Below are 11965 nucleotides of genomic sequence, written 5' to 3'. Positions count from 1 at the left end.
GTGTTTAAATTTGGTGCGGTAAAGTTTTATCACAAGATATACTGTATGCATACAGATATAAACATATATCAATTATCTTGGACATTTTTTAAGGGTATATTTGGTAAGTTGTGTCAAGCGTTAACACAATAACTATGAAAATCAGGTGTTATCTACTACCATAAGTTGGTAATAGAATTTCTAAATCTATTTAGTATAGATTAGAGCAGTTAATTGGTACAAGAAGACAAAATAAAACTTATAACTTTCGGTAGCATAACTTATTCATATATATTATGGTGTATATCTTCTTCTTTTTCTTTTTCTCTCCCTTTTTCTTGTTTTCCTTTATTCATAATTTAGTCAATATGGTGTCATTTTGATCAGAGTATATCCTATCCTTGACTGAGATGTAGGTATCCCTCTTCTTTATAATTGAAACGGAAAAGGTCCAAAAATATCCTTGAACTATTCGAAATAACTCAAAAATATCCTTCGTTTGTTTTTGGTGCCTAAAATATCCTTGCCGTCTATATTTTGGCCCAAAAATGCCCTAAACCGTTAGTTTTGCCATTGAAGCTGACATGGCAGTCCAACTGGGTTAGAATTGCTTACGTGGTCGTCCACATAAGCAATCCATATGTGAAAATTATTTTTTCGGAAATTTTATTTTTCCAGAATTTTTTAATAAAATACAAAATCAACATTTATTCTGAAAAAGTAAAAAAAATCGAAAAAAAAATATTTATTTCGAATTTTTTTAATTAAAATACAAAATCAACACATATTCCGGAAAAAAGTAAAAAATTTACAAAAATATTATTCTTGATTCGGGTTTATGAATTGATTAAAAAACTCAATTGTTCTTTTGTGAATTTATGATTATAGATATCGAGAATTCATATAACCGACTCCAACTTGTTTAGGATTAATAAACCAGTGTCTTTGTTGTTGTACAAATAAAGTTTTAATTTTTTTCTTGTAAACGTTGTATGTTAATTTTTTTTGGGGAGCTAAAGAATGGAGTTGAAATTATATAGGGATAATGTTCCAAGACATAACTGCGCTATTACTGGATTCAAAAGCATTCAACAACATAACTCCGAAATTCACAAATTAATCATAAATTCATAAAAGAGAACAATTGAGTTTTTTAATCAAATCATAAACCACAATCAAGAATAATTTTTCGTAAAATTTTTACTTTTTTCGGAATAAGTGTTGATTTTGTATTTTAATTAAAAAAATCCGAAATAAATATTTTTTCAATTTTTTTTTACTTTTTTCAGAATAAATGTTGGTTTATATTTTATTAAAAAAATTTGGAAAAATAAAATTTTTGAAAAAATAATTTTCACATATGGATTGCTTAGGTGGACGACCATGTAAGCAATTCTAACCCAGTTGGACTGTCATGTCAGCTTCAATGGCAAAATTAATAGTTTAGGGACATGTTTGAGCCAAAACATAGACGGCAAGGATATTTTTAACACAAAAACAAACAAAGAATATTTTTGAGCTATTTCGAATAGTTCAAGGATATTTTTGGACCTTTTCTGCAATTGAAATAGAGTGTGCATACACTTTGACTGTTATGAGCCTATCATAGGTTTAAAGTTTCGCAATGGGAAGAGACCAAACCTACGAATATATATAAAGAAAAATATACTCTATCCGTTCATTTTTACTTATCCATCATATTAAAGATATTTTTTTTTATTTATTCATTTTAATAAATTAAGAGAAAAATAATTTTTTTCATACTTTACCCTTATCATTAATTATTAATTTCTTAAATTATTTCCTAAAGCTTTTTAAAATGCTATTATTATGAGTAAAATTATAATTTTTTTAAGGAAGTACAAAATTAGAAGTAGACAACTAAAAATTAAGGAGAGATCACATGACACTACAATAATCATAACGAGTAATAACAATGCAACTAATTAATTTCCCTACGAAGAAACCAATGTAAGTCGTTTGTCTTTTCTGTTGTCCAGTGGGAAATTAATGTTCAATGTCCAAACATCAAAGCATGCAAAATTAAGCATTTTCATGTCCATGAGGACCATGACTATTATGATCCCCTCGTTTGAAGAGATACCCACAGTTCACTCTATTCAATCAAAAATGTTAATCAGCTATGTAACTCTTGTCGGTACTTAAAGGCTAAAATTGCTCAAAGATATCAGTATGATATTGTTTGTTTTGAATCACGTTCGTATGATTTTTCTCAAATAACCTAAGATATCCAACAAAAGTTCAGATTTGATATTCGAATTGTTTAAGCAAGAATGAAAGGATCACTTGGTACCATGTGACATCTGGAGAAAATCTACCCCTGATTTACCCTTAGAGTTCTTTAATTAATCACTTTTTATTTAATTAATTTTTCTATTTGGGTGACAAAAGAAGTAACTACATACTTTCATGCATGTCGCCGATCAATCTTAAATATCTTATATCTTTAGGTATATTTTCACAAGAGTGCTTAAGGAAAAAGAACAGAAAAAGAAAAGAAATTGTGCGGAGGAATTTACTTCTTGTGTTCGTATCCTTATCAAACCCTTTTCTCCTTCCCTAAAAACTATTAGTATAAAAGACCCTTATTTCTTTCTAGCCCCTCCCCCCCCCCCTTCCCCACACACAAATTTTGACCCCAAACTGAACAAAACAGAAACAAATAAAACTAATCACCATTTATCACTAAAAAAGAAATTTAAAAGATAATAAAAATTTAAAAGGAGAAAGAAAAGAGAAAAAAAACACTGAGGACATACCTATAAAAGGGAAAAAATCACCATTTATCCTTATTTGTGTCTACTCGCCATACCTATATATATATATATATATATATATATATATATATATATATTCGGATGAGCCCATAAGCTAATAGAAGCTACATGTCTTAAATGGTGGTTGTGAAAAATTACACCGCGTATATAATTAAAATATTAGGTTCTAAAAGGTATAGAAAATAACTAATGGAGGTATAATATATGCACAACTTATGTATTATATATGTATAATTATGTATAATCGATGTATAATTTATGTATATGACTAAAAAAATAAACAGCGAATATAACCGGCTATTTGTGTAAAAATTCCTTTTTTCTTTCAAATTTGAATACCCGAGACTAAATTCCTGATTTCGCCGTTGTTAACAGCTATATCCATCTTGATAGGAAATATGTGCCTTATTGGACGGAATTTACCCGAGACATATGCTTAGCGACTATAATACAGTCAAATCTTTCGAAAACGACCTCATTTGTTCCGAATTTTTTTTACTATTATAATAAAGTATTGTTATAGAGAAGATATATTATAATATAATATAAAATTTGGTTCCATAAAAGCTTGACTTTTACAGTGAATGACCGTTAATAGAGAGGTCTAACCGTAAATCGTCAATAGATTACTCAGGATAAATTCAGACATCATTTTGTAAGAAGATAAAAATTTAAAAAGAAACAGAAAAAACATTAAGAGCCCGTTTGCTTAGCTGATTTAGAGTAGCTGATAAGCATTAGGTGCTGAAAAACACTTTTAAGTGTTGAAACTGATTTAAAAAATAAGCAATTACCTATTTGGATAAAAGTGCTGAAATTAATAATAAGAAGCTAAAGAACTGGGTATACGAAGAGTTTTGTTTAAAAAGAATTATTTTAGGGATAGAATAGTAAATATTTTGGTCAAACCTAAAGTGCTTATAAGCTGAAATTTAATAAGTTGGGAGAGATCAACTTATGACTTTTGACTTATTATTTATTTATAAATACTTAACTTATAAGCAATTTTAATTTTAACAAATAGATAAATAAATAAAAAAATGCTTATAAGCTTAGCCCAACAGCACGCGGAGTGCGTGGCCCCAAAGAATAGCGCGCTAACTGCTTTTTCCCTATAAATACATTTCCTCAACTTTCGCTTCTCCACACATACATACCATCACTGCTTAATACTTCTTTCCTTTTCTCTCATTCCTCATTTTCTCGCGTTATCTCCTTCTTCGCCGGTGTTCCTACCGGAAAAATCAACAATGGACGTTCGCCGGCGACCTGTCAAGCCTTTTTACTCTTCCAAAGATGACGTTTCCGCCGGCGAACCTCTCAAACCCCACAAACAAACCCAACAAGTTTCCTCTCCTAAAGCATCTGATGCCCTTCCACTCCCATTGTATCTAACCAATGGTTTATTTTTCACCATGTTTTTCTCTGTCATGTATTTCCTTCTCGTCAGGTGGCGTGAGAAGATCCGTAATTCGACGCCTCTCCATATGGTCACCTTTTCTGAATTGGCCGCTATGGTTTCGTTGATCGCTTCTGTTATATATCTGTTGGGCTTTTTCGGGATCGGATTTGTTCAGTCTTTTGTCTCAAGGTCCAACAGTGATTCCTGGGATGTTGAAGATGAGAATACTGAGCAGTTTATTATTGAGGAAGATAGCCGACGTGGACCATGTGCTGCTGCGACGACTCTCGGCTGCACTGCTGTTCCTCCACCACCTGTTCGACAAATTGTCCCAATGGTTCCACAGCAACCTGCTAAGGTAGCTTTATCCGTTGCGGAGAAGCCTGCACCTATAATTACACCAGCAGTATCAGAGAATGACGAGGAGATTATACAATCTGTGGTTCAGGGGAAAACACCGTCTTATTCTTTGGAATCGAAGCTTGGTGATTGCAAACGGGCAGCTTCTGTTCGTAGAGAGGCGTTGCAGAGGATTACAGGGAAGTCATTGGAAGGGCTACCGTTGGAGGGATTTGATTATGAATCTATCCTTGGGCAGTGCTGTGAGATGCCTGTAGGATACGTACAGATACCCGTGGGAATTGCGGGGCCATTGTTGCTTGATGGGAGAGAGTATTCGGTGCCAATGGCGACGACGGAAGGATGTTTAGTGGCTAGCACCAACAGGGGTTGTAAGGCCATCTTTGCTTCTGGTGGCGCCACTAGTGTGTTGCTCAGAGATGGGATGACAAGAGCTCCTGTGGTCAGGTTCGCCACTGCGAAAAGGGCTGCGGATTTGAAGTTCTTCGTTGAGGATCCCCTGAATTTTGAGACTCTGTCACTTGTTTTCAACAAGTAAGTGTTCGTCTTCCTCTTCTTTATTTTATTTTTCGTCTTATGCTTATTATTTTCCAAGACGTAGGAGTATATTATTATGCTTAATTTCCTTCAAAAACACGATAAATAACTGGTAGTTTTAAATTACTGAAATGTTGGAGCTCTTGTATAGTTGGTGAGAGTTAGCATGAAATAGTTCAAACAGAGCATTTAAGTTTTGCTTCTCTTTCTATATCTTGTGTCAATATTTTCTGTTACAATTTTTCTTAAGCTTTCCCCTTTTAGGATCTCTTAATGTTGATGTCTTTAATGAGAACATGATCTGTTTCTTTCTTTTAATATAGTTTTTCCTTTATTTTCTAAAATCCTTTTTCGCTTAATACATTATTCAATTCACCCACCTTAAAAAAAAGGGAAAAGGACAAGAAAGTATTGGTAATTTCTAGTATTCTAACTACTTGCCCATTTTATAAATGCTGAGATTATCTGTAATCTGCATGTTATCCAATATTGTGATTTCAAGTTTTATAATTTCTGTTTTGAATGGGATTTTTTGCAGATCAAGCAGATTTGCCAGATTACAGAGCATTCAATGTGCTATAGCTGGTAAAAATCTGTATATGAGATTTAGCTGTAGCACTGGTGATGCAATGGGAATGAACATGGTGTCCAAAGGTGTGCAAAACGTTCTGGATTACCTTCAGAATGAATATCCCGACATGGACGTCATCGGCATATCTGGTATTCCGTCGACCCTTTTATTTTATTTATAATTCAGTACTACTTTTTCTATCTAAGCCAAAAATAAATAAATAATAATAATAATAATTCTAGGTCTATCTTCATGGCAGATTCCATATTAGTACTATTCAGTGCATGGAAAAAAGAATAATCAAGTACAATACAATTTATTCTGTCTTTAGACTGCATATAGATCCAGTTATAGTACACGTCTTTTGGTTCTATATATTCATTTATTGTTGCTACTACTATTATTTTTTCCCCTAGTTGGTGTGGAGATGTTTATTTAATTGAAATTATTTGAAACATGACAGGGAACTTTTGCTCGGACAAGAAGCCAGCAGCAGTTAACTGGATTGAAGGGAGAGGAAAATCGGTAGTTTGCGAGGCAATTATCAATGAAGAAGTGGTGAAGAAAGTCTTGAAAACAGAGGTTGCTTCTCTGGTGGAGCTGAACGTGCTTAAGAACCTTACTGGTTCAGCCATGGCTGGTGCCCTCGGTGGCTTCAATGCCCATGCCAGTAACATCGTCTCCGCTGTATATCTAGCCACTGGCCAGGACCCTGCTCAGAATGTTGAGAGTTCTCACTGCATCACTATGATGGAGGCTGTAAATGATGGCAAAGACCTCCATATTTCAGTAACTATGCCTTCTATTGAGGTATGTAATTGACATGTATACTCTACTCTTTATTATACTACTTGCTGTCTTTCGTCGCACCTTCATTCATTATTCCACCAAACCTACTGCATGTGAGGACATATATTTTAACAAAAATCATTAAATTACTGATTTTTAATGCAAAAAATATGGATAAAAACAAGAAGTCAGTTTAAAATTATTAAAGAGACAGTGCTTTTAACGAAGTGCATGCAGACTACAGCTTTGATTTCATCAGATCTTAAGTTTAACAGTATAGTAGAATTCTCCCCAGAAGAAATATTGACAAGTAGCTGAACAATTAAATACTGAGAATATACTAGTGTAGTGTCTGTAGAAGGCTAGGTGGCGCCAGGAATATTAATACGGTCTTTAGTCATTTGGGTCCATTTGACAGAGGCTTTGTAAGAAATTCATGATCAAGTGGCATATGTCGGAGACAAACTTGCACGTGTTTCATGAATCGTTATGCCACATTTTCACATTATGTATATTGTATTAATAATGCATTTCTCATTATGAATTCAGGTTGGTACAGTTGGTGGTGGAACTCAACTTGCATCACAATCAGCTTGCTTGAACTTATTAGGAGTGAAAGGTGCAAACAGGGAGGCAGCAGGGTCAAATGCAAGGCTCTTGGCCACAATAGTAGCAGGTTCTGTTCTTGCTGGCGAGTTATCTCTCATGTCTGCTATCTCAGCAGGGCAGCTGGTTAAGAGTCACATGAAATACAATAGATCTAGCAAAGATGTTACTAAGGCATCCTCTTAGTGAGGAAAAAGTCAAATTTATTATCCCCACATGTGTACATCACCATCCTTTAAGAACCATCATTATTAAAGAAATGGATTACAATAAAAGTAGGAATAAAATTTTCCAATTAGGGAGAGCAGTAAGTAAAGGGCAGACCAAAAAGTTGAACAAGTGTTGATACAGGAAGGCAATAGTCATGTGGAGAAAGATCAGGAAGAAAAAGACAAGGAAATCAAGGGTGGATTTGTATGTAGTGTTGTATTCTTTCTATGAAGGCATGTGAGGAGGTAGGGTCATAATTTTTCTAAGTTCGTGTAAAAAAACCTGCAAATATTTACTGAAGATCTATGAAAGGTGTTAGGTGGGATGGTGACCAGTTGGGTTAACTTGTAATTCAATATTTGGTTAATTTCATTCATGCGCCAAAGAAGATGACCTTTTTTTTTTAATCTTTTCTGTTGTACTGTCTTTCATTTGTTTGTTAATTTGTGACTAGTTTGTAATTTAGGGAGAATTGGCATCTCAAACTCTTTATGTTTGCTCAGAAAGTGTGCTTTTTGTATATGAAAATTCTTTCTTTCTTCTTTATTAATCATCATTGTTGTTTGTTCATGCACCCATTAATTCAAATGTTTATTCCGAGAACATGGATATATGTGCCTAAACACGTTTAAAGCTGATGGATCTCTCCTGTTCATGTGAAGATTGGTTGTATTTAGGTCCACAAATCACTATTAAATTTATTTAAACTATTCTAATCCACAATTATGGATCCAAATTAGCACAGGGTTTGCCAACTAAGGCAAACGACAAAAAATCATTTATGCTTCACTTGTTTATATTCGCAGTCCCTGTAACTTCAAGTTGAATGTTGAATTGTCTACACGACGCGGAATGAGAATCATTTTACCCTTATTACAATGAACCAAACAATTTTATGTTCTCGTAAACTATTACTCCATAATATGTTAAAGATTCCAAAGCTTAACATGAATCAAATGTCAATATTCTTCTCAAAGATGAAATCAATCTGAAATTTGATAAATACTGTTCAATGGTTCTTCACCAACTTAGCCTCTACATGTAATTGCTAATGGTATCGTTTCACCCACTTTGTTCTGACCAACCATATCTAAATAAAGTTGTTCCTAATCCTCTATCCTAAGTCTCCGAAGCTACAGATGATAAGCAGAATTAGAATTTATGTCAGTATGGATGAAATTATCATTGCACACACTGCTCATTTTTAGACAATTTATGTGAACTTAATATGAATACATGCTCTTCTAAAATTGAGCCGGGGTTTTATGGGAAATAGTTTCTCAAGGTAAGAATAAAATCTGCATACATATTCAAACAACACTTGCTAGATATACATATTGCCATATTCAAACAACACTTGCTAGATATACATATTGCCCTTTTCAAACAACACTTGTTAGATTACACTAGATTTGAAGATTTGATGCTGTTGTATTCTTCTTAAATTGCCCCTAATTACTATGTGGAGAGATAGAGCAGATGGCACAAACGCCGCCTTAAGTGTCCATTTTTAGTGGACGAAATATAGGAAACGTCATGTTTCAGGGTTTAATTGGTAAATACCAGTCACAATAGTGACGGATTCCTAAGAGCTAAGAGATGAAAAAGTGAAGTGCATTGACATGAATTTATCAGAGACTCATTTCCAGAAAGGCAAGCTCCTGTCCATAGCCAATACCAAATCTATCCCTAAGCCATTTTAACAATTCTTTGCTATACGGCAGCGGTGTTGGGTTAGCTAAGTCCAAATGTTCATGTAAAGTAGAAGTCAATACGAATTTGGAGTTTTGGACTTTGTCGAATTTTACATGGCTATCAAAGGGCCAAATGTGCAGCAAATTTACGTTGGTACGAATTTGGAGGGGTCCCACGTGCATATACCTGTTACACTTTGCTTACAGTCTCATGTCGGCGCAAGGCAACAAGTGACCAGATAATTGTCGGGCTAAAAATGAAGCACAGACTACGCGTAATCTAAAGGGAAAAATTTATCTTAAAAATGTTTTAAAAGTAATACTCCATTCTTTATGTCTCAATTCGCATGATAACCCTTTGGACTTCAGAAACACAATTTCAAAATTCATTAATAATGATATATTCCTGTATAAATAATAGTATAGTAGTAACTAATACTACCACTTTCAAAAATCAAAATTCATGTGCATGTAAAAAATTTGAATTTTTATATGATATTTTCTTCTACCGCAGTAATTGTATTATTTTATTCCTCGATTGCTAATAGAATACACAAGTCAAATGTGTCGACCCAAAGATGGTCTTTCAAAATGAAACAAAAGAGTGATTTAGTATATGGGTTTGCACATCTTAATCTGAACAATATAGCAACTCGAAGGGATGGTCTAGGCACGACGGAAGCTCGAGCTACAAAAACAAATCGAAGCATCCATCAATCAAACTTGATTTGAGCAAACTTTTAACGCAAATCAGTCAAGGAATAATACACGACGACCACTATATTGCCAGAAGTAATGAGCATATGTAAATGCGATTGAAATCCAAAACTATTATTATAGAGAGAATGTGCAGAATTTTCTGTGTAAATTTAAGAAAATATTTCAAGAACCTAGCACCAACTAGGATTTTACATACATGGCAACTAAATAATTATATTCTCTAGCAACAAGCTTTAAACATTTATTCAAAGCACCCATAATCATCGTATTTAAAGCATTTATTTCCTTAAGAAAAGGTAATCAAGTTATACTATTCAAAATAGACTTGTACTTGATTATTTCTCACATTGCATAATTTGTTCGTTCTTATTTATAGTAAAATAAAATTAACAAATCTCAAATATAACATATATAATTAATATACATATAGAAGGTTAGAATATAACCTTATAGTTGCGATAATATACGCTGAATAAATAAGGTATAAATTTATAATATAACTATGTATAAATTATAATAGATAATTATACTCCATGTAAACATGTATAACTGTATAAGTCAACCAAATAATATACCAAGTGAAAATCATATTAATGTCAGATTTTATTATTACTTCTTCAACAATTGTATATATTGATTATGTATTAATATTAATAACAGTGGATAATAAAAATATACATGCAGTACATATATACATAGTATTATAATAATATATAAATATGTATATATACGATAGAATAATGGTATTTAATAGTATATAAATTACAAGAAAATTCTAGTATACTAATATATACAGTATAATGATGGTATTTTATAATTTATAAATTACAATGTTATTTTAAGTATATTAAACTAATGTTATATTTTATCATTCTAGTTTCACTTTAGTGTGTGGTTGAAGAAAATATCCTTGTAGAAGAAGATGGCATAAATGAGCGAAATAAAGGAAAAAATCTTTGAGAATTTTGGTAATTGATGTTTTATTGAAAGAGAGCGAAATTTTATAATCTTTTTATAAAATATAAGTGAGAATGGAAACGATTTTCTTAAAAATTGAGTGCTGCCATTTTTAACTTTTAAAATGGAAACGGTTTACTTAGATATTGGGTGTAGCATTTAAGATTTTAAATTGGAAACGATTTCCTTAAATATTGGGTGCGGCATTTAAGGGATTGCAGTTATTTTTCTATAATGCTATATTTGTAATAAAATATGCTATTTTTGGAACAAACGAAGAATACTACTATTAGTTAAGAAAATAATTTTTATAAAGAGGCTTTTTCGTATATATACCATATATGAAACTATATTATCAAATATGTTCATAGTTTGCTTATTACCCTTCATGTTAATAGTATTTCTACCTAATATATACAATGCATCAAATAAAAAATCACTGTAGCTTTATGATTCCTTATTTTGCGCGCTAAAAAGGGGGAATTAAATATTTTCCAGATTTTCCCCAACGCAAATCACGCACATTCCATAATTATCGTCGGCTTCACTCTGATCTTCCACAACGCAGAACAAGATTTTTCATACTCTGTTTTTGCGATACACTATGTTTCCAGAAATTCTCTCTACATCTCTCTCTATTTCTCAATCGCAAATTTCAGTAATATGAAGCAAATGAAAAGAGAGCAACAATTCTACCATTGACAGCCATTAAAAAGCTTGAAAGCTTTGAATTCAAATTTGGGTTTTCAAAAATCATTATTTGTTTGGATTGGGTGTTGTTGAAAATAATCGGGAATATGGTTTGGAGTTTATATCTCAATTTTGAGGGGATTTGGTGAAGATTAGACTTGGTTTTGACTGAATTTCAGATTGAAACTCGAAGAAGAAGAAGACATATTGCAGAAATTGTAGATAAATTGTAGACTGTTGTTTATTTATTTATCTTTTATTCATTTACCTATTGTATGAAAGTTGAACAACATTGTATAAAAATTGTATTAAAATGGATGATTTAGTACTGTTTTGAACAAAAATATGTATAAAAAATGTGAAACATACATTTCAGGGGAATCATGTCGATTCCAAATATGTACCTAGTTTGTAGATATTTTGTAGATAAATTGTAGATTATTTGTATTCTAATTGTAGATGCTTTATTTTCTGTTTTCACAAATAAAAACGGCTAAAATTCTACAAATCTTCTGAAAAAACGCAATTATGTCGAAAATCCCAATTAAACTACAATCGAATGGGAATTGGGATATTAAAATTCAATATACCCAGTTTGTAGATATTTTGTAGATGAATTGTAGATTATTTGTATTCGAATTATAGATGCATT

The 11965-nt window shown here is 32.3% G+C and overlaps 1 protein-coding gene across 1 annotated transcript; it reads left to right on the top strand.

Annotated features, from left to right (window-relative positions):
- The first annotated feature begins 3926 nt into the window (after positions 1 to 3926).
- On the top strand, positions 3927 to 7802 carry LOC104229786 (3-hydroxy-3-methylglutaryl-coenzyme A reductase 1). Its single transcript, XM_009782484.2, has 4 exons — positions 3927 to 5073; positions 5615 to 5796; positions 6111 to 6457; positions 6986 to 7802. Exons 1-4 carry the CDS (start codon positions 4028 to 4030, stop codon positions 7226 to 7228), a joined length of 1818 nt encoding a protein of 605 aa, XP_009780786.1. The 5' UTR covers positions 3927 to 4027; the 3' UTR covers positions 7229 to 7802.
- Positions 7803 to 11965: the final 4163 nt, after the last annotated feature.

Source organism: Nicotiana sylvestris, chromosome 2 (genome assembly GCF_000393655.2).
Source record: "Nicotiana sylvestris chromosome 2, ASM39365v2, whole genome shotgun sequence".
Taxonomy (NCBI): Eukaryota; Viridiplantae; Streptophyta; class Magnoliopsida; order Solanales; family Solanaceae; genus Nicotiana; species Nicotiana sylvestris.
The sequence above is the reverse complement of the archived record's forward strand: the minus strand, read 5'-3'. Positions and strand labels throughout refer to the sequence as shown.

Bases quoted from the DNA above. Each gene is read 5' to 3' on its own strand.
- LOC104229786 (XM_009782484.2), top strand. From the start codon at position 4,028: ATGGACGTTCGCCGGCGACCTGTCAAGCCTTTTTACTCTTCCAAAGAT. The intron at 5,074-5,614 runs GTAAGTGTTCGT...GATTTTTTGCAG, and splicing joins CTGTCACTTGTTTTCAACAA to ATCAAGCAGATTTGCCAGAT. The intron at 5,797-6,110 runs GTATTCCGTCGA...GAAACATGACAG, and splicing joins GGACGTCATCGGCATATCTG to GGAACTTTTGCTCGGACAAG.